The sequence below is a fragment of the Pipistrellus kuhlii genome, unplaced genomic scaffold (assembly GCF_014108245.1).
Source record: "Pipistrellus kuhlii isolate mPipKuh1 unplaced genomic scaffold, mPipKuh1.p scaffold_m20_p_8, whole genome shotgun sequence".
Lineage (NCBI taxonomy): Eukaryota > Metazoa > Chordata > Mammalia > Chiroptera > Vespertilionidae > Pipistrellus > Pipistrellus kuhlii.
The window spans coordinates 15,596,555-15,619,572 of NW_023425584.1; the positions used below are offsets into that span (position 1 = coordinate 15,596,555).

At 48.0% G+C, this 23,018-nt stretch overlaps 2 protein-coding genes across 9 annotated transcripts in view; one reads left to right on the plus strand and one right to left on the minus strand.

The window, feature by feature from the left end:
• The window catches only part of FAXDC2 (fatty acid hydroxylase domain containing 2), a 24,327-nt gene extending 18,327 nt beyond the window's left edge, over positions 1-6,000 (plus strand). Inside the window, exons 6-9 of the mRNA XM_036423728.2 lie at positions 1,766-1,971; positions 2,588-2,693; positions 3,112-3,278; positions 4,166-6,000. Coding sequence (XP_036279621.1) covers positions 1,766-1,971; positions 2,588-2,693; positions 3,112-3,278; positions 4,166-4,319 — 633 coding nt within the window. The 3' untranslated portion in view covers positions 4,320-6,000. The remainder of the gene's footprint in view (positions 1-1,765; positions 1,972-2,587; positions 2,694-3,111; positions 3,279-4,165) is intronic.
• The window catches only part of LARP1 (La ribonucleoprotein 1, translational regulator), an 81,301-nt gene continuing 64,052 nt past the window's right edge, over positions 5,770-23,018 (minus strand). For all 8 annotated transcript variants that reach the window (XM_036423727.2, XM_045576380.1, XM_036423724.2 and 5 more), the window contains 11 exons: positions 20,612-20,786; positions 20,317-20,486; positions 18,904-19,296; positions 18,009-18,132; positions 17,726-17,931; positions 17,169-17,275; positions 16,197-16,348; positions 14,498-14,642; positions 12,529-12,638; positions 12,240-12,367; positions 5,770-10,320 (listed from right to left, as the gene is read on the minus strand). In XM_036423727.2, coding sequence (XP_036279620.1) covers positions 10,126-10,320; positions 12,240-12,367; positions 12,529-12,638; positions 14,498-14,642; positions 16,197-16,348; positions 17,169-17,275; positions 17,726-17,931; positions 18,009-18,132; positions 18,904-19,296; positions 20,317-20,486; positions 20,612-20,786 — 1,905 coding nt within the window. In that variant the 3' untranslated portion in view covers positions 5,770-10,125. The remainder of the gene's footprint in view (positions 10,321-12,239; positions 12,368-12,528; positions 12,639-14,497; positions 14,643-16,196; positions 16,349-17,168; positions 17,276-17,725; positions 17,932-18,008; positions 18,133-18,903; positions 19,297-20,316; positions 20,487-20,611; positions 20,787-23,018) is intronic.

Genomic DNA, 23,018 nt, shown 5'->3' on the forward strand with positions numbered 1-23,018 from the left:
CGCAGTCTTTGGCCGGTTCCAGAAAGGCCTGATCCCTCACTTACGAAACCAGAAACAGATCAAGTGACACCTGACTGCTGCATAGCGCGTTCCCACCTCCCCTCCTTCCTCTGGTGCCCGCACCTCTTCCTCTGACCTCAGGAACAGGACAGCCTTGCTCCCTCCTCATGAAGCAGAGCAGCTCCCGCAGCCTCCCCAGCACCTGCTCTCCTTCCCCCGGGGAGCTCTCCCTGCTCCGGTCCCAGCCAGCCTTCCCGGAGCGGTGAGCTGCAGGCAGCACCTCCTGCTGACTCCAGGAAATGGTTCCCTTCTCCCTCCTCTTCAAAAACAGTTTTTCTTATTGATTTATAACGGGAGAGAGGAGCATCGATTCGTTGTTCCACTTATCCGTACATTCATCGGTTGCTTCTCATATGTGCCCCGACCAGAGACTGAAACCACAACTTGGAGTGTTGGGATGACACCCTTACCAACAGCTACTCCGCCAGGGCTCCATGTGTCTTTAGTTTCCTTACTTTCCTAGATTACTCCCCTCTGGATTATTATCAACATGCTATAATTTTTTCCATCTTAACACTAAACCAGCCCTGGCAGAATGGGTCAGTTGGTTGGAGCATTCTCCTGTACACCAAAAGGTTGCAGGTTCGATTCCTCATCAGGGCACATCCCCAGGTTTGCTGGTTCAATCCTCAGTTGGGGTGCATTTGGAAGGCAACCAATTGATGTTTCTCTCTCTCTCTGTCTCTCTCTCTCTCTCTCTCTCTCTGTCTCTCTGTCTCTCTGTCTCTCTCTCTCTCTCTTCCTCTCTTCCTCTCTAAAATCAACAAAAATATATTCCTGGGTGAGGATTTAAAAAAAAAAAATCACCCACAATCCAAACAGAAACCCTTGACCCTGTCTCCTACACTCACTACCACTCATGTGCTTGCTCTCCTTTGCAGCAAAAGTCTTCACAGTTTCCACCTCTTCTCTGTCCACTCTTCCCCCCACCAACATTTTGTAATTATGAGCACATGCAGACATATATACAAAAGTAGTACAACAATCGCTCATTTACATATCACCTGGGTTCACCACTTTTAAACACTTTACATTTGTTTCTTCAATATATAAAAGTGTAAATAGCTGTGCCTCTATAACTTTTTGCCTTAAGCATTTGAAAAAGTTCTAGACATCATAACATTTCACCCTAAATCCTCAGGCTGCGTCTTCTAAAATAGCTACAGATCATCGTCTCTTGATGACGTAGTGCCTGGAAGAGCTGCAGGAAGGGGAAGGCCTGAAGTCCGAGGACCTCCATGAATCCCAGCTCACCTTCTGCAGCAGCCCCTACAGCTTGCAGAGGGGACTCGGGAGGAATCCCTTCTGACCAATCCTACACCAGCTCGTCAGACTCCAGAAAGTGGCCCGTGGTTATGGGGCTATTCCTGGGACCCCCAGTGCTCTGAGGAAGGGGATGGTGGGGGCGCAGTGATCTTGGCCAGAAGGCTCCACAGCCCCACTGCGGTGACAGCTGCAGCACCAGGAAGGAGAAGGCAGGTTCAGGCGAAGACTGAAGGCTGCGGGCAGAGGCCCTGCCAGAGGGTGTCCCCCGGGGCTGGGCAGCTGTTAGGGGCTGCCAGCTATGGCCAGACAGCCACTCCGAGTACCCACTTCTGAACGAGGGCTTCCTGAGAGCGGGTCACAGTGGAGCTTCTCTAGAAGAAAAGATCCTACATCTCACACTGTCCCACCTCCTTCCTTCCTTCCTTCCTTCCCCGGGCAGGTGGACCCCGTGAAACTGCGCCAGTCTGTGCGCACGGTGCTGCTCAACCAGCTCCTCATCTCCCTCCCCATCGTGGTCCTCCTCTACCCCACCCTCAAGCTGTGGAGAGACCCCTGCCGCCGGGAGCTGCCCACCTTCCACTGGTTCCTCTTGGAGCTGGCCATCTTCACGCTGATCGAGGAGATCATGTTCTACTACTCACACCGGTGAGCGGCCGCGGGCCGGCTGGCGCCCCTCTCCCCCACCACCTGCCTCCAGAGCCTCCCACGAAGCAGTTAACAGGGAGGCATGTTCCACAGCTGACAACCGAGACAAATGTCCAGAAAAGGAAGCCTCTCCATTCCTGGGCATTTCCCATTCACTTCCTTAGTGAGTCCTTTCTGGGCATCATCCCCATTTTTAAAAAATACATTTTATTGATTTTTCACAGAGAGAGGAAGAGAGAGTTAGAAACATCAGTGAGAGAGAATCATCAACCAGCTGCCTCCTGCACACCCCCTACTGGGGATGTGCCCGCAACCAAGGTACATGCCCTTAACTGGAATCGAACCTGGGATCTTTCAGTCCGCAGGCCAACGCTTTATCCACTGAGCCAAACCGGTTTCAGCCATCATCCCCATTTTACAGCTAATACAGAGGCAAAGTCACTCCCTCCCAAACTGTGCAGCCTAAGAGGTGGGGTTAGAGCTCAAAGGCCCGTCTGTGTGTTTGCAGCCTCGCTCCGCAGATGTAACCCCTGGGGCCCACACCTCGGTTTCTCGAGGTCTGTGGGAAAGCGGGGAAGGGAGATTGGCAGATTATGAACTATTAACTCTATTCCAGGCTCCTCCACCACCCAGTGTTCTACAAGAAAATCCATAAGAAACACCACGAGTGGACGGCTCCCATTGGCGTGATCTCGCTCTACGCCCACCCTGTCGAGCATGTGGTGAGTGGAGCTCACTCCCCAGAAGCGAGGCTCAGGCCTGCCACCTTCCCTAGGTCTCCTGCCGAGAACTACAGCACACCGGCCCCTCCGCTCCCCATTCATTCAATAGCTAGCACTGTTGTTGGCCTAGCATATGCCAGGCTCTCCCAGATGCCCATCATACATTACCTCATCTAATCTTCCCAAGAACCCTTTTAATTCTCACTTTACTAATGAAGAAGTTGGAGCTCAAACCATTCATAACTTGCCCCAAGATACAAAGGTGAGTGATTCCAGCAAACCAGGCTCTTGGAACTTTCAGATTCTCCAGACCTGAGACAAGGAAGTCTTCCTGGTACCGCCCTGGGGCAAAGGGGACACCCAACCAGGTCCCTTCCCCCTCCCTGGGGCCCACCTGACAACAGCCCTTCTCTTGCAGGTCTCCAACATGCTGCCGGCGATGGTGGGGCCCGTAGTCATGGGCTCCCACTTGTCCTCCATCATGGTGTGGTTCTCCCTGACACTCATCATCACCACCATCTCCCACTGCGGCTACCACCTACCCTTCCTGCCTTCACCCGAGTTCCATGACTATCACCATCTCAAGTAAGGGTCCCTTGCCTGCTGTGGGCCAGTAACTCCACCTTTACTTCCGCTAGCAGATACCCATGTCTCCGTTTACGTGTGGCGCTAGTGGAGGCAGAGGTCTGGAGGCGGGGAGAAGAATGACCACACTGGACCACAGGCCACCTTGCTCATTCCTTCTTCCTGCAACTGGGATTTTAACCTTTAGCTAGGTCCTGGACCTCGAGTATGCAAAGTAAGCTAGGGCACTGTTAGAAAAATGCATAAGTGCATAACCCTGCTTGCAGTTCAAGGGGACTTGTGCACTGAAAGCTTCCAGGCTTTCTCCAGTGTGGCTGGGGAGCCTCTCAGTTCCCTCTAAATACGCTGAATCAGTATCTAGGGGGCGGGAGGAGCAGGGCTTGGAAATCTGATTTAAAGGGTATTCCAGGGGGCTCTTTTTTTAAAAAAAATATATTTTATTTATTCTAGAGAGAGAGGAATTGAGAGGGACAGAGAGTCAGAAACGTCGATGAGAGAGAAACATTGACCAGCTACCTCCTGTACACCCCCCACTGGGGATGTGCCCGCAACCAAGGTACATGCCCTTGACCGGAATCGAACCTGGGACCCTTCAGTCCGCAGGCCGACGCTCTATCCACTGAGCCAAACCGGTCCTGGCCAGGGGGTTCTGATTCAGCCACAGGATCTGACTTGTGTGCACAGCAGTCACAGTAAGAGCTTTTCAGAGGAAGCTCACAGATTTCCAGTCTAGGTGGCCCCAGAGAAGTGGGCCCCATCTCCCCTGGGCTTTCGATGCAGTCGGTCGGCGTGGAGGAGAGAGGTGAAGGGGAGGGCTTAGAAATGTGGGAGAGGCTGGCACAATGAGGTCAGCACACAGGACTCCAGCATCCTCTTCTCTCCTCCAGGTTCAACCAGTGCTACGGGGTGCTGGGGGTGCTGGACCATCTGCACGGGACAGACACCGTGTTCAAGCAGACCAAGGCCTACGAGAGACACATCCTCCTGTTAGGCTTCACCCCACTCTCTGAGAGCATCCCCGACCCCCCAAAGATGGAGTGAGAGAGGGCCCGAGTGCCATCCTGGCCGTCCCCTCAGCAGCGGACTGCTAAGGTGGCCTGAGGCCTCCTGACTGCACCTAGGAACTTACTTCTTCAGCCACGCACTAACGATAGCACCGCGAGGGCAGGGGGAAGGCCGGCTTCCAGGAAATGCAGGGCCGAGGACAGGGTCAAGGCTTCCCTGACTGCCCCTATTGTCCCTCCAGGGGACCAGGAGTAGCTTACGGAAGAGGGAGAAACCACTCCCCACAATGACAAGTCCCCACAGTCCTCTGCTGAGAAGGGGGAGAGGGGCCCAGATGACTCTGTGCAGGCAAGATGTGATCAGTGACAGGTGGCAGCCACTGGAGGCCGTGTGGCTCTGGGGAGCCCCTTCTGCAGGGGCTGGGGGGACCAGAAGAGAGCACTTTCCCCCACTCCTGTCCCCAATACTTCTCTCATACCCTACTCAGGCCAGAGCCAGACAGCCTGGCAATAGTGGTAGGGGTCAAGTTCCCATTGCCCCTCCCAAACAGGGACAGTGACCTCTGACCCATTGCACACACACATCAGCCCTCCCTGAAAACAAAAATGACATAGAAGCTTCTCCCTGGATTACAGCTGACGCCACGGGTGCAGACTGAACGCCAGTACCTTCAGCCAAACTTGGGAACCAAGGGCCAAACCCTGTGGACCTGCTAAACTGAGGGCCCTTTAGTCCAGAGGGAAGGTTCAAAGTTTGGGGACACTTGACTGAAGCGCCAAATCAGACTCTCTGAAGCAGGGCCAGAGGCTATAACCCTCTCTCTCCAATGAGAAGGCATGAGAAACATGGCTGAACAAAGGGCAAAATCCGCATTTCCCCCAAAACGATTCCTCAGTTGCTTTAGCAGTGACGCCTTTCAAATGCAATTTTACCAGGAAGCTTATCTGAAACAAAACCAGAGCTGCTGGGGTGGGAGCAATCCCCACCCTGTCCTGCCCTCAGCAGCCATGGTCTTTGCCAGGGGCCCAGGGCTCCCAAGAACAATCAGAACCCTCTGATTCGAGAGGCCATCAGAGTCAGCCACCAAATTCTCCCACATAATTGGGTCTATTCCTGAACTTTCACTGCTCACATATCAAGATAACCATCCCCTGTAGCTTTATAAAATACTTTAACATCTGATAGGGACAAATCTCCAGAACCATCAAGTACTTCTTCCCATCAACACTAGGAATCCAGAGGACCTGCCCATTGAGCCAACTGGGCACTTTCCAGGTAGAGTCCTCCCTGGCCTGGCAAAGCCCCACCCACTCACCCCTCAGGAGTTGATGCACCTGGTGGGTGACCTATATCCTTAGCTAAGTCCTTACAGCCACTAGCCTGAACCCACAACCTGGGTCTTACCAGTAACCGTTCGTACAACGGCCCGCCTTCAATATCCTCAAAAAATGGGTAGAAAATGAGGAAATTTTTTTTCCCTTTAAGACCTTGAGATTCGGAAGTTCCAGCAGGGCACCCAGGGGGTAAAGAGACGGCCACCTTTCATCCCTTTTGGCAGGTGGGCCCTGGCAAGGGGGCCCAGCCCTGTCCTCTTCTGCATAAAACAAAAGGGCCCTGAGGTTGGTAAACGGATAAGGCTCAAGCCAAGGCTCAGGTGTCAAATTTGCAGAAAATGTGTGCGAGGAAGCATGGAAATAAACTGGTCTTTTAGCTCCATCAGCCACTGCAGTATTTTCTCGCCTCTGCACAACTCTCGGTCACGTGGCTTCTCAGAGCTCCAGGCCTTTCACAAGCATTTCTAACAGGTGTGGGAGTGAGGTTGACTGTCTTCCTGTCCGAATCAATCTGCATAAGCCCTGGCCACTATCTCCTACTCCCTGCCCACCTGCTGGCTGGTGAAATTCTCCGGAAAGCCAGGCATGGGACAGTTGCCAAATGGATAAATAAAGCCATAACTTTTTTAATTATACATCTAGGCCTACTGGCATTCAGAATATTATTGCCAGAGACTAGCCTCATGGGTTGGGGGAAAGCCACCGATAGCCCAAAGGCCAGTCCCAATGGGGGTGAGGGTTCCCCCCTAGCATCAATCCTCAGGCTCCCCTGGACTCCACAAGGCCAGTGTTGAACTTGACACCCCAGCAGGGAAGTCTGTTCAGGGAGAGGCGGTGCCTGCCCTCCTGTGAGAAATCACAGCAACCCCCACCTTCCTGACCGGCTCTTCCCTCCGGGCCAGGCCACAGCATGTGCAGGAAACTTCGCTGGCTGTTGGGCTGGTCTGCTCTATGGCACTGGTGCAGCTCCCACATCTTAAGATTCAAGGTGAGCACGAATTCAAGTCTGGCAGCTCTCATGCTGCCTTAAAAGCTAAGGGACCCCTGTCCCAGGCAGGGTTCTCCCTCACCAGCTCCCCTCCTCACACCCAACGGTTGTATTCCAGATGGGAGACCAGCCAGTGTTGTGCCTTTTCAAGTTTTTATTTTTATACATTTTTTTTGTATTAAAAAGAAAAGCATAATTACCACAAATTACAAAGGACTAAAGCAGACTAGAATAATGAATCACTTCAGCCTGGAAAGCAGATACTCTCAATAATATTAATGTTATAATACAAGCTCATTCAAGTATTTTACATTGTTTGTCCTTTTACGTGTGATATCCTAGCACAGGGTAAAGATGATGTATTATGAGCACAAGGTGGAACCTTCTCCGCAAAGCCAGGTGACACGTTTTCCTCTCCAGTGAGAAATGGGCTGTAAGTTCCTATCCTCTCTGCCGCCACCGTCAACACGGCTGAAGGAGAGGGTGGGGCTGGGGCCAGTCCAGGGGCCCTCCACACAGGAGGCACTACAGGGTCCCACTCAGAAGGACACCAGATGATCCAGACTGCTCTACCAGGCTTTTGGCAAAAACCCCAACCCTAGTTGCCTTCCTTGCCCCTCTCCCAATTTCTAGGGCCTTCTGAGCAGCTTACTCTCTTTTCCAAAATCAATCGCCAGGAAAGGGGGAAGGGAAGCTACAAATGAACAAAACAGAACACAACTTTGACATGGGGCTCAGCATCTTGATCTGAGCCCGAGTCCAGGCTGGGGCTCGGCTGGCAGCCCCGCTCTGCTGGTAGTGCACCTGTACCCAGGTTCAGGAGAGGGTGAGAACCTGCCCTGAGCAGGGCTGACACACAAAGGGCGTGTTGGCATGGACCAATCCTGGGAGGATTCAGGATGAACAGAAGGATCTGGGCAGGCTGTTGCTTTGTGTCTCAGATCTTGGATTCCCATGAGAGGATGGTGGGTGTGAAGTGGCAAGCCCTGATGGCCCCTGCCACTCCTGGCATGCTTGTCACAGATACGTCGGTCCTAAATTCAAGTGTCTTCAGAAAGTGAAGATGTAAACTACTCTTTGCAACATCAACTCCTAATATGTTACAAAAAAAAAAAAAAAAAAAAAGGAAGAAAAAAGGAAAAAGAAAAAAGTCTCCTTTCTCCCCATCCTCAGCCTACGTTGAGATGAAGTCCTCACCTCAAAGGGGCTTCCTCTTTCTGGGGTGTCCTTGGGGAGGGATCAGGAGAAGATGGCAGCCCCTGGCCTGGGAATAAACTATCAGAACAGCCTGTCCCCACACCCCAGCTTCCTTGTGCCCCAAACCCAGCAGAGGACAAACACTGAGGTTTCTGTGGTGCTGGATACAGTACAGGGCTGCGCAACCTGAAGCAAAGGGAGATACAGCAGAGGAGGCAGGGGTGCAGACGTCGTGTCTGGTACAACACAGGGCGGGCACCGGACAGGGCAGGGAAAGCTGCAGATCCCGCTGTCAGAGCAGAGATCAGACACTCATCCGTGGCTTTGGAGACAACTGGGTCACAGGAACTGAGATGGGTTTCCCAACATACCGACCACTGGCAAGGCAGAGATGAGGGGGCAGGCCAAAAGCAACGACGTGCCCAAGACAGAGGCAAGCCCTGGGGTACTGCCCCCTACTCCCAACCTTTGGGCCCAACAGAGGGAGTTGGAAAAAAGGGCCAAGAAAGTGTCAGCAACTGAGCAAATTACCACAAACTTTTCAGTGCTGCCTGGTCCCCGCTGGGGGTGGATGCACTGTCATCCCACACCCAGTCCAGTCCGTGTGGGTCAGTCCTTCCTCACCCCCACCTCCCACCTCCCAGTGCCTGTAGACTCCAGCCATTCCATTGCTTCACAGCCCAACCCACGCAGTCAGTGGCCGGAGAAGTCAGGTATACTCTATGTCCACATATACCTTCCTGCCATGGGGCTTCTCCAACTGGCAGGGTTCTCCCCAGCCTTCAACTCCTCCTCGTCCCCTGTTCCCAGGCAGGGTCGATTGGAGGCTGGGCAGAGATGGCTTGCAGAGGGGAATGCAAGATGGAGACACCCCATCAGACCCAAGGGAGGAGAACGGCATTTTTCTCCACCTTTTGAGACAAAGCCTCCTTGAGGTCTCAACATAAGAAACACTTCCAAGCCTCAGCTGCCAGGTGTTCACCTTTCCCCTCTGAAGTGGGGAGATGGTCAAGCTGAGGACATGTTTGTCCCAGATCCAGGCCAACGCTCTTCTCCAACAGTTTGAAGCAAACTTGGCCTTGGGGTTCCAAGGGTAGGATGAAGGGTATCACAGCAGGGACAGGGCCTAGTGTGAGGCAACAGCAAGCAGAGCGAGGACACGACAGTGGCAGCAGTGTAGACACAGGACATCAGCTTCAAACGATGCAACAGCAGGGATATTCGGGCATGGCTCTCATCCGAGCCACCCCCAACTCTCTTGCCTCCAAGGCAGGAGGCACTGTACATGCAATTCAGTCCAGAGGAAGAGTCTAGTCAATCCAGCCCAGGCACATCCAGAGAAGGTGAGAGTTCTGAGTGGACTCCACCGAGGAAAACAGGCATTTGGGTATTTCAGATTCCCGCTCCACAATAAGGCAACTTTTAAAAAAATATTATTTCAAAGAACAAAACAAACAAATTCCAAGGGTAGGAGAAAAACATCACTTGCTGTGGATTAGGTGGGGGTTTTCTGATTTTCTTTTTTTGGTCTTTTATGGTCGGTTTTGTCATTTTTTTTTTTTCCTTCTTCCCAAAGGATGATAAGGTCAGAGAAAAATAAAATAAATCATCTTTCAATAGTCTTTTCTGGTATGAGCAGCGTCTCTCTGGGCTGGGGAGTAAGGGGTATGGGGAGAGGGGAGTGGGAGAGGCCAAACCTCCCCCACACTTTTAGATCCTTTGGTTTCCTTCTCCCGGAAGATGGCGGAAGGGCACGGGGCAGCAGGGAGAGCGTGGTGATGGCAAGCCCAATGATAACGGGCCGGTGCTTGTGGGGCCCAGGGGCGCTGCAGAGCCTTCAACGGGACAGTGCTGGGCAATGGGGCCCACGGGGCCTTCTTGTGGGCTGCATAGTTGGCTTGAGGGGGAGCAGGAGGCTGTGGGATGGGGTCCAGGGCTGCGGCCTATCAGCCATGGGCAGGGCTACAGAGTGATTTGGTAATCCAAATGAACTGTCAATAATTTAAAACTTGATATATATATGTATATGTATAATATATATATATATATATATATATATAAAATCTCCCCTGTTCCCTCCCCCCTTAGAAGAAGCTAGGATGTGAAGACGTCATGGAGAGGAGGGAAAGGGAATGTGTGGAGGCTCCTGCCCAGGGTTACCTCTGATAGCCCCAAAGGTGTACTCAGCACAAAGGCCCATCCTAATGACTAGAGGCCTGTCCCTTCTCTGTCCCCTCTCCTGGGACTGGGTGCCCCATGGACTCTTGCACATCCCCCTTCCCCCCAAACCCCCAGGGCCAAGGGGTTTTTCACTTCCCCAAAGTCAGTGTGCTGAGTGCTGGGTTGTCCATTTGGCATCTTCCCGGATGGGCTGGCCAGCGGGCAGTGTGGGGGGTTGGCTGATCACGGTGGTGGGCCTGCTGGAAGACTGGGAGGCGCACCGCTTCCTGCCCTCACCGCCGCCACCTCCTGCTGCTACTGGGTGTCGCTTGTGGTTGCCCTCTTCACCCATGGGGGGCTGTAACAGAGGAGGGAATCACAGGTGATTAGGAGGCACTACCCGTCCCTGCCAGGGCTGTACAGGGCACTCCTATTTCCCACCTCCAAATGTTATGCAGGTAATGAACAGGGTTAACCCTAAAAATAAATTACCAGTTTTACTGAGAATGTCTCCATGCTAGGACGCCAAGCACCGTGCTATTTTATGTACTAAGTCATGGGTCTGCACCACCCTTGGGTACAGATCATCGATACTATACAAGAGGACACTGAAGCACAGAAAAATATTTCGCCCAGGGTCCCAAAGCTGGTAATCGGTGAAGACAAAATATGGACTGGACCCACGTACTATCCGAGGCCCAGGTTTTTATCCACAGGAGTTCCTGTTCTGGTTATGGGAAGGGGTCACTGCTCAGGAGATGACTCATGGAATGCAACAGGCTGAGATGTCTCTGATCAGAAGGCCCAGAGGCTCATGGAGACTGCCTTGTCCTTCCAAGGTCTAAACAGGACACTGCTCTAAGAGTCAGACCATTCTCCAGTCTGTTTACACCACTGCCAAAGGTCTTGTGACCATGATGAGGTGGAGGTTTCCTTTCCTTTCTGGGTGCCAAAGCTGAGCTCATCTTGTTCCACCATAACTGGTCTCCCTATTAAAGGGTTCTCCGCACATGTCCTCCCATCCCCAAATAGGAGGGAGTGCACTTAAGTATGAAAAAACCAAAACAAACAAACAAAAACCCCAAAAACTCATCTCCAATCTTGGGAAACCTAGACAGTACAGCTAATGTCTCACTGGATGGCCATGGGCTTCCGTTTACCTTGTTACCCTTTACTGGGGTAACAATAAACCTTGCCTACTGCACCACTTTGTCAAGGTTAAATGATAATGTAAACTGTCCAGCACATAGTAAGCACTCAATCAATGGTAATTTAAAAAATAAAATATAAACTATTATTGCTCTTTACTTCTATTTGCATTTTTCCTAAAAGATTTTAATAGAATAAAATAACTGCCATATCCCTACTACATTATTAACTATTTGGAGGACAAAGTCTTTCACTCATTGCTGGAGTCTCTGAAGCACCTTGCACAGAGACATTCAATTAACTCCACCACCTTGAAAAACCTACTAGTGATAACCATGATTCACCACTAGATGTCACTGTTGACTTAGTGTTCCAAGAAGACGGACTTAGCTCAGTTAGTTGGAGCAGTCTTCCTGCACTCTGAACAGTGGTGGATTCGATCCCAATTTGGGAAGCCAACCAATCAATATTTCTCTTCCACATCTATGTTTCTCTCTCAAACAGACAGGGGAGCTGGGGTGAGGTAGAGAAAAAACTGAACATAATTTATAAACTTCTGGGGTTAGAAATCGCCTCTTCCAGAAGGAGCAAAAACATTTCATCTTGGATACCCATCACCATCAAATAGGGCACAATAACAAGGGTTATGATTATGAGATAAAATGGAAAGGGCATGCTGAAACAGGTTTGGCTCAGTGGATAGAGCGTCGGCCTGCGGACTGAAAGGTCCCAGGTTCGATTCCGGTCAAGGGCATGTACCTTGGTTGCGGGCACATCCCCAGTAGGGGGTGTGCAAGAGGCAGCTGATCGATAATTCTCTCTCATCGATGTTTCTCTCTGTCCCTCTCTCTTCCTCTCTGTAAAAAAATCAATAAAACATATATATTTTAAAAATGGAAAGGGCATTATGACATTTTAGCCAATTCTGGGTAGAGCAACCATATAGCCCCTTCCAATTAGCCCTCATTGTGCACTTCTCACCCTGGATTTTACAGAGGAAGACACGAGGCCCAAACTGGCGGGTTGTATCCCTGGGCACAACAGAATTGGATCAAGAACCCAGGTTCCCTGACCTCCATCCAGTGTTCTTCCAGGACAACCCAGAATGAGAGAGAGAACTGTACTCACATCCACTCGGAAGTCTTCGAGACGTCGGAATTTGCCGAGGTATTCTTGAAGTTTGGGGTCAATGTCCAAATTTTTGGCTTTGGAATATTTCAAGAAGGCCCAGAATTTCTCCAGCCCATAGAGCTGACCTGTAGGGAAAGAGGAGAAAGGTAGAGAGGTAGAGAGAAGCTGGGCTGGTGTGGCTGAGAGGCTCGGAGGAGTGAAGTGTGATGTGACAGACAGACCCAGGTCAAACTGGGGAGTGAGGGGAAGAAGGCCTAGATGACCAGGCTCCAACTCTGGCTCTCACCGGCTTCATAGTCTTTCACGGTTTCCTCCTGAAAATCCTTAAATATGTCCAGCCGGAACTTCTTTTCCAGGCCATAACTGTAGTATCGGAAAAGGCACTCCAAACCATATCTATGGGAAAACACAAATCAGTGAAATCAGGACTCAGTTTCTTCTTAAAAAAGAGAAATGAACTCTCATAATAGATGAACAGGGAAAGAGTTTGAACACAATGGATTATAAAGGAAATGGCGAGTTCTTGCTAGTCTAAGTGGCTCCAATATTAAATTTTAACTGTCTGCCAGGGGTCAGCAAACTGGCCAAATGAACAGCACCCCAAACTGCACCCTTGGTTTACTCCAATTCATTTGTGGAATGTCACTGCCTGCTTTCTTCTGTAACAGCAGAGCTGTGTAGTTGCAGCGGAGATCACAAAGCATCAAATATTTATTGTCTGTCCCCTTTCGGGAAAAGCTTGCCAATACCTGGGATACACTTTCTGCAAAGCCATCTGACTATGCCAATTAGTAGGTCTGTTCATTTATCTGTCTCAGGTATTCCAATTGTAGGAACATGTCAGGGAAATGGCCAAAGATGCAGATTTAGATTTTATAGATATACCAAAACTGTTCATAGCAACAAAATCTACATGTCTAAGAATAGAGAAGTGGTTAAGAAAAACATGATAAATCTGTTCGACAGAATAATATACGCTATTAAAAATTACATATGTAAATATTCACTCATACTGATAAATGCTTGAGATGGTGTCAAGTGGAAAATACATATTTCAAAGTATTATATATAGAATGAGCCCATTTTTTAAAACAAATATGTCAACTTTACATCTATGTATGCACACAAAGTTAAAAGGACATACACTTAAATATGCTAACACTTATTATCTTCGGAAGTTGGAACTTTTCCAAGTGATCTTATCTATATTTTCTAAACTTTCAAGCAAAAACATGTAACTTCTGTAAGAAGGCCAAACGGTCAATTATTTTAACAACATGGAAAAATGGTTATGCTTATTAACGATAAGGAAGAAAGAAACAAGAAGGCATTCACAAGATGATCTAAAAGACATGAAACATGGCAGAGCTTTAACACCAGACTGAGTCATTTTTTCCACCAGCTTCTTTAGGCATTTCTGTCCTTTTCAAATTGCATAGAGAACACATTTTACTTGGGAAAAATAGAGAAAAGTCTAAAAAGTTTTCAAGATAGTAAAACATTGAAAACAATGTAAGAATCTATCAGTAGGAGACTGGTTAAATAAATTACAGTACATCCATTCAGTGTAATACTATACAGACTATAAAAGGAATAAGAACGTTATTTATGGATGGATATGGAATGATCTTCAAAATACAGCATTAAGTGGAACATCAAGGTGCAAGAGCATATATAATAGAGATCATCTTCTGTGTAAACAAAGGGGATAGGAGACACTGCATAGATCCTTGCTTATATAGGCAGAATATTTTCTGGAAAAACCCATAAGATTCTAACAATCCTGATTGACTCTGGGAAAATGAAATATTTGGAAGGAGAAAGTTAGGAGGCTTAATACTATATAATTTTTGAACTCTTTGAATTAAAAAATATATATATATTTGTATTGATTTCTGAGAGGAAGGGAGAGGGAGAGATAGAAACATCAATGATGGGAGAGAATCATTGACTGGCTGCCTCCTGCACACCCCCCACTGAGGACTGAGCCTGCTACCCAGGCATGTGCCCTTGACTGGAATAGAACCTGGGACACTTCAGTCCGCAGGCATATATGTACTCTATTCACCGAGCCAAACCCGCCTCTTTGAATTTTGAAGCATGTGAATATATTACTCATCCAAAAATAACATTTTAAATAAAGAATATGAAGTATACATATAAGAGATCTCCAGTTATATTCTGGAAGCAGACCCACCAGGGACCTCTAACCACCTGCCAACCACAAGCCAGAACCCCACCCCAATCCCACTCACCTGTAGCCTTCTTTGGCATCCTCCAGAGACAGCTGCTTAAACTCCTCATACATCTTTTTGTTAAAGTGATCTCGGAGGAAGAAGGACCAAAACCGAAAGAGAGTGTTCATCTCCTGAGATTGGCCAATGCCCAAGCGTTTCCGCTCTGGTGGGGGAAAGAAGGAAAGACGTGTCAGGACCAGGCTGCAGGTGCTTCAGGGGACAGATGGATCTGAGAGCGTAAGGACCTTGCTCATCACTTGCCCGTTGGTCTTTATGGAGCACTAACTACTCTGTCAGGCCCTGCTGCTGGACTCTGGTTCTAGGCCTCACCAGAAGCAGGTGGGCAGGAACTTCTGAACCAGACCCCGATCTAGCTCTTCACCTCAAAAAGTATTGGGCTCAAGTGCAGTTAGAACAAAGGTGCAAACAAATCATTTGTACATGCCAACAAGTTATATTCTTTTTTTTAAAAAAGTATATTTTATTGATTTTTTTTACAGAGAGGAAAGGAGAGGGATAGAGAGTTAGAAACATCGATGAGAGAAACATCAATCAGCTGCTTCTTGCACACCTCCCACCGGGGATGTGCCCGCAACCCAGGTATATGCCCTTGACCGGAATCGAACCCGGGACCTTTCAGTCCACAGGCTGATGCTCTATCCAATAAGCCAAACCGGTTTCGGCATATATTCTTTATACTTATTACCATTGTTTCAGGAGCCCTACAATATTAACAAGTACTAAGTGCTAATAATAAAAAACAATACACAACACCAAAGCACAAGCAACTAAAGAAAAAAAATAAAGGTTCTGAATAAACAATTTTCCAAAGAAGATATAAACATGGCCAACATGGAAATTATTTAACACTATTAGCTATCAGGGAAATGTCTATCAAAGCCACAGGGAAGCATCACTTTGTATCTACCAGGATAGCTATGATAAAGACAGACAATAACAAATGTTGGGAGGACGTGGAGAAACCGGTTAGGGCAATAATTACAATATTAAGACTGGTTTTGAGCACTTGACAACTAACCCGACAGAAACCTACAGTTAAAAGGTACCTCATTTTTGTTATAAAAAGAAACTCGGGAGAGCACCTGGAGCGGGTCTTTCTGTAGACTATTGTCTAGACTCTAAAGGAAGGTTAGCAAACTTTCTTTTGTGAAGGGTCACAGAGTAAATATTTTAGGCATTGCAGTCACAAATGGGTTCTATTATAAATTCTTTTTTACTCATAACCCCTTAAAAATGTAAAAACTACTCTTAGAAACAGGCTGCTGGCTGGATTTGGCCCAGGCCATCATCAGACAACCTGTTCTCAAGAATATATGGTGCCTCACACACACCTTTGGAGATAGACAGTGGACCACACTGGACAATGGCCGAGTTGGTAGTCTTAACAGAAATAGGAAAACTCTTGATAGTTTTTATATCAATAGAGGAAGAACAAGGAGGAAGCATGTTCTGAGTACCAAATTCTTTTAGCTTCCTATATTCCAAAACCACTCTGCCTGAGTCTATTTCATTCCTTCTTGCTATAATGTTACCTGCTTCTTGTTTTGAGATCAGAGAGAATAGTCACAAAATCCAGCGGTCGCCAACCTTTCGGACTCACGGACCACCAGTTGGCGGCTGCTGACCTAGTTCATCAGTACTTATACTCTGGTTCTAAATAGCCCCAGAGGCTCATCGCCTTCCCCGTGCTTCTTACCATTAAGGCAGCGCCTACGATACTTGTGGTAGACATGTTGTGTGAAGCCATTTTCCTTGAGCAGCTCATGGGAAGGATGCTGAAACTTGGGCAGCGACTGAGGGGTGCAGCCATAGCTGCCAACCGTAGGCGTCCCTTCTGAGGGGCTGGAGCTACAGAGGCAACAAAAGAGATAAGTGTCACCATGAGCAGAGCAGAGGGCCATGAGGTTAGCAGGGGCCCCTCTAGTTTCTTCCTTTAGCCAAGATCTAGCCTCTCACAGGGCAACAAACAAGGAGGTCCAGTTACTGTGTTAGGCCCCCGACTTATATAAATGACTTGCTCTTTGTATCTTTACAAAAAGGTCACTTAGGTTCACAGAGACTGAGACACTCATCCCAGGTCATGAAGCTATTTAAAGGCTGAAATCTGCACAATGCCCAAACCCGAGCCTTTATTTAACCATTTATTTATCCTGAATTAACCTTTACCTTCCCATTCTGAGCTATAATGGGTTAATTCACCTCTATTTTTTTGAAAACCATGTCTACTTTCAGTCCTGTACCATCTTTGCAGGAAATAAGAATACAGACCAGTAGCTCTCAATCCTGGCTTTGGAACAGAAAATACTGGGGCTGTTTTACTAAAAATAAATAAAAAGGAAGCTGGGCCCTAACCCCAGCCCAGCCCAAGTATTTGTATCTTTATTCAACTACATGGCTATCCTGAGGTAGGCAGCAAATATTCTCCTTTGAAGACAACTCAAGTGCTCTCTCAGAACCTGGTCCCAGGCAGTGGGACCCACTGCTTCAGAAAGAAGCCTTCCTCTTCCCAGGCCTGGGATGAAGCTTTCTAGACTACTCATGGCTTTTTTTATTTAGATGAAGGTCCCTTTCTTTCATTTTCCTACCAAAGAGATTCTTGGTCCCATTGATCTTATGGCTCTTCCACCCATCTCAGTCAACCTGGTCTCTCCTCCCCACAGCCACGCACCTGATGGAAGAAGTCCGGGGCCTGTGCTCTCGGGAATCCATCACCCAGCCCACATGACTCTCCAAGGGTGGGTTGGAGCTGTGTCTTGTCTTCCTTTTCCGAGGCATCTGTAAAGGTCAGTCCAGGAACTTGTTATTAATTGTATTCATACAAATGTGAGGAGCACCAAGCATTTTGTAGTATTAAAATTCCCCTCATGCGTGTGTCATCACACAGTTTACAAATCATTTTCAAATCTATTCTCTCACAACATCCACAGTTAGAAGCTGATATGCCTATTTCACGAAAGAAGTTGAGGCTTGGGAGCGAAGTAATTTGCCCAAGGACCTGCACCTGGTCAGTCCTCCTTGGGTCTTATCATGGTCCATGGGGCCACCATTCACATAGAATTCATTTTGTAGATGTGGTCACTCAGCCCCAGGATGGACCCACCAGCCTAAGCACAGAGCAGGTGGGGGATTTGGCACTCTCATGGTCTAGACAAGGCGGGAGAGAGAAGCACTGGGATGTAGTAGAGTGGGTCTAAGACTCCTAGTAGCCAGGCAGGAGTGCCTCACCTTGGCATCTAGGGTCCGTCCTTCCTTCACCACTGGGTAAAACCGTGACGTCTGGCTTGAATCTTTGAGCTGCGGTGTCCGGGGAGTGCGGGGGGTCCTGGCATTGCGGTAGTTTGGCGACTCTGGGACAGTGGTTGGTAGAGAGCGGGCAATGGTAGAAGGCTCAGGAGCACCAAACAACTTGTTGGCCAGGGCGTCAGTGGGAACTGCGGAGGCAGAGCGGGTCAGCAAACCGTGACTAGAACTTCCAACCCAGGCCAGGGACCGCAGTGCCGCTCCTCACCTTGTTGGAATCGGGGTGGTCCAGGAGGGACCTCCTGGTTGGGATCCACAGGGGGCTCAGGGGTTAGTGTGTCAAACTGCTCCCGGCTGATCATGTTGACTTTCTTGAAGTTCTCGACTTCTTGCTGCAGAGGATACGAGATGGGTGGGGAAGGATGTTAGTAAGAGGACTGCCCTAGCCTGTTTAGGAATCAAGACATGCAGGAAGCTGGAGAGGGCAGCTCCCACGTCCACATACGTGGAATTCTGGTCCCCCAGGCTCTCAGCTGCCCCCTCACCATTCCTCAACCCCAGTTACCTGGGCACAAGTGTGCTAACCCAGAAGGGGCTAGTACTTGCCCAGGCCTATGTGCAACAAGACAGATCAGTACTCCAGCTCCCCAGGAACTCAATGCAGACTCCCCCGAATCTCCTACTGCTACTCTCTCCTCACCACTAAACACACTGCTACTCACCACATGGGCTCACCATATATCCACTCTGTCAAAACTACAACAGAGGTTTTGACTATTTCCAAGCAGCAATGATTTTAAGATCTATCTTTTCTCCATCTTCCAAATCCAAAGTAAACTCCTTTAAAGGCTTTTAAAGTTTTACAACTGCCTAAATATTTAAGAATAAAAATGACAACCTAATCCTTATTCTATTCCCCACAGAAGTGTCTAGCTGACTGTTATGACATTAAATATGGATGTTCAGGTGGCACAGTAACCATCCCACACATTGGCAGAGTTTACAAAGTGTTTAACGTCAATGTCTCAGTCAGGTATCAATTATCACCTCCTTTCTTGAGAACATTGAGATTCTGTGCCCAAGGTCACGTAACTAATTAGCTTTATTTCCCCCATTAGCTATTGGCACCCAGGCCCCACCCTCACTGCTTTGTTCAAACTTACCTTGATCTGGGAGTACTCAGGCTCGAACTTTGAAGCCCACAGGTCCTGCTCATAGTAGTTGAGTCCATCGTTAATAATCTTGGCCAGCTCAGCGCTCATCTTGGCACGGGAGGTGTGGTTGCCTGTGCGGTCCCCCCCTGGGTGCCGGCGCATGTAAGGTGGCGTCTGAGTGACAATGAGGATCTTGTTGACATCCCGGTCATCAATTTCATAGTCAGAGTCCTCATCAGACCAGGCGGTAAAGGTGTTCTTCCGTCCATCCATCTGCTCCATCTCCTCGTCAAACAGGAAATCCAGTTCCTCTTGCTCATCCTGATCCTTGGACATCAGCTGCTGAGAGGGCAGTTGCTGAGGCACAGAGGTCTGGTGGACTAACCTGGGCTCCTCTGACTTCTACCACAGGAACAAATCGAGGGGAAAGAGTCACCAGGGTGTTGGTCCCCAAGCCAAAGAGGGTAGGGGGGTAGGGAGATAAGTGGGTGGAGCAAAAGTCTGCTCCTGGAAAGGGGAACAGCAATTTCAATCTGAGAATGAAACACTTCTCTAACAATGGGCTCAATTTGTACTATTCATATATTGCTTGTTTCTTTCTTTCTTTCTCTTTCTTTCTTTCTTTCTTTCTTTCTTTCTTTCTTTCTTTCTTTCTTTTTTTAAGTGTATTTTATTGATTTTGTATGAAGAGGAAGGGAGAGAGATAGTTAGAAACATCGATGAGAGAGAGTCATCGATCAACTGCTTCTTGCACAACCCCTACTGGGGATATGCCCACAACCAAGGTACATGCCCTTGACCGGAATCAAACCCGGGTCCCTTCAGTCCCCAAGCCGACGCTCTATCCATTGAGCCAAACCGGTTTTGGCTTGCTTTTCTCTTTCTACAGCACTCAGATCCCTCCTTCATGTGAAGTTGGGGAAAGGAAGCTACAGCCCTGAGATATTAAACAAGGATCCCAAAGTCACTGACCAACACAGGAGACCTGTGTTCTAGTCCATAGACCAACTCTACATACAGACTCTCAGTCTTCCCTCTTCTGAGGGCCTAGGGGACTTATACAGGTGCCATGAGGAAAAATTCAGGGAAAAGCACTTAAAATGCAGCCCCAGGGATTTATACAGAACAAAAAGAACAGCAAGCATCAAGAAACTTGGAATACCGCTGCCAGAAGCTACATGATCTCCTCCTGTAAAGGATGCCACTCAGAATGCATGCAGCTAGGATTGTCCTGAGGGGCAGTCACCACTGACAATGGAAACAGCCACAGCAAGCTCCTGCAGTTACTGGTGACAGCTCATATTACACCTTAAGCCCCCAGCTTGCCTGATAGCACTTCAGAGCTCAGAGCTCCATGTAATATCCCTCCAAGCACTCCAGCCTGGCTCCTAGGACCCAGGGTGAAGGACAGACTTTACCCACCTTGGGCCGTGCTGGAGAGGGCCGAGGCCTCTTCTTCACTTCAATCCAGTTCTCGGAATCCAGGTCAGGCAGGCTGGCAGACAGGCCCTTGGGCAGTGTCTTTAGGTTGCTGACCTCCTCCGTTTTGGTTGGCACTGGGGTGACTGCACGAGGAGAGCCAGGCGCCGACTCTGAAGGGTGGAAAGATAAGGTCCTCATCCCTCCAGTCCTCCTCCTGATGACAGCCCTAAGGAGGACTGCTGGCCAGAGGACAAGGGTAAGGGGAGGCACACCCATATGCCCACATGGTGCATACCTGTCTCCTTCTGGTAGTGCTGGCGGGGCACAAACTCAGGGCAGTTGAGAAGCTGAGAGAAATCGGTCTGGGAATAATCCACTATTGGGGGACCAGGAAGAGGCCATTTTTCTGGCTCCTCCCTCCTGCGAACTTTCTCATCAACGATCTCCACCACCTTGCTGTCTTTTAGGGCCTGCAGGGAAGAAAAAGAGAGAGGATGCAGAGGAAAGACTTGGATAGATGACTGGGCCCCCACGAGCTCAGGTATGAGTCCAGTGCTAGTAGGAGTGTTAAAACACTGGCCCCATCCTCCACGACTGGTAGACAAGTGAGATTTTCAAACTCGTAGGAGGCACAAACATGAAAAACACACCTGCCATTCTATAACCAGTAATATGCCCCAGAGAAATGCTTGCACAAACAGATGACAATATGTATAAGATACACAGGAAAAGCCATTCATGGCAACATTGTGTGTAATAGGAAAAAATGTGGAAACTTCTAACTTGCCACCATATAGACAATTTAAATAAATTATGGCTCATTCACTCAAGGGAAAACTACTCAGTAAAAATAGCTTCACATGTGCTGAGGTGGAAAGAGCACAAAAAAAAAAAACAAGTCTAGGTCACTGAGCAAAAGATCCCACTGGTGTTTAAATAAAAACATACATATTTTTCTAAGATTCATAGGCCAACTTTTACAGGTGTTTGTCTCTAGGAAAAACGGTCAAGAGTAGAGAGAGGAAAAAAGTTTTCTTTTAAATGGGCAAGGAAAACATTTCAACATGTCACAACATCCTCTGCTGCTGAGGCTGGGGAAAGAGGCACTCTCACGTACAGATGGTGAGAATGCAAAAGGCCCAACCCTTGGAAAGAGAATTAGGCAATAGCTAGCAAAATTACATATGCATTTGCCCTTGCATACATCCGTTCTTCTAGAAATTCATACCAAAGACACACTGGCAAAACTATGAAAAGATACATATCCAACTATAAAAAGAATAGAAGAGTATCTTTCTTTCTATTCTATACCACTATGCTCTTAGACCTAGTAAGTAAAAACATAAAACAAGTAGAGAAATATATGTGTCAGATGTTACCATTCATCCAAGAAAGAGGAAGACACAAATACTTATGGAAGCATGTGCTTATTTTCTTAATAGAAGGATTTAATCAGGTTACCTACAGGGTAAGACATGAAGATGGACCACAGAATTAGACTATCAGCATCTTGAAATCCCCAGTAAAATAATAGCAATGATCATCATTAGAAACTTCTACCACAAGAGGGAAAATCAAATTATCTCTAAATTTAAACTCTTGATTGACAAGGGGGACGGCCCTAACCTGAATCTGATCTGGCCTCTAGATTACCAATTTACAAAAACTCTGGAGCATAAAACATGTTAAATGACTACAATGTCCTATATGATATACAGCACATTTTTTAAATTTTTTTTTTTAATTTTACACAGAGAGGAATTGAGAGGGACAGAGAGTTAGAAACGTTGATGAGAGAGAAACATCGACCAGCTGCCTCCTGCACACACCCCACTGGGGATGTGCCTGCAACCAAGGTACATGCCCTTGACCGGAATTGAACCTGGGACCTTTCAGTCCACAGGCCGACGCTCTATCCACTGAGCCAAACCAGTCCCGGCGATATACAGCACATTTTATTCAAATAATAAATTATAAGGAAAAACAGGGGGGAGGGGAAACTTAAGAGAACATGTGGGTCTCATAAACTACTAAAAGGAAAAAATTAATCCTCACCCAAGGATATTTTTTCCATTGATTTTTAGAGAGAGTAGGAGGGAGGGAAGAGAAACATAAATTTGAGAGACACACATCAATTGGTTGTCTCCTGCAAGAGCCCTGGGGGGGGAGAGGGAGGGGGTTTTGAACCTGTAACCAAGGTACATTCTCTTAACCAGCAATCACACTTGAGACACTTTGGTGCTTGAGTGGACATTCTAACCATTGAACAACGCTGACTAAAGCAAGAAATTTTTTTATCAAGTGGAGGTTTGCAACTGACCAAGTATTCGGTGACCTTAAAGAATTTTAATGCTTTTACATGGGATAATGATACTGTGATTATATTTTTTTAAGCAGGTCTTTATCTTTTAGAGACAGATACTGAAACATGGATGAAATATCAGGTTACCTAATACTTTCTTCAAAGTAATCTGGGAAAGAAAACAAATTGGGGGGTTGAGGGAATAAGACTGGCCATGAGTTGCAAATTGCTAAGGCTGGGTGATGTGGGTTCATCATACCATCATCCACTTTTGAACCTGTTAGAAAATTACATAATAAAAAAAGGGGGTGGGGAGAGGAGGCAAGGAGAGAAGCTGGATAAGCCTTGGAACGTTGACAGAAGGCAAATGGGGGTTCTTCCAAGGTTTCCTGCCTTAACC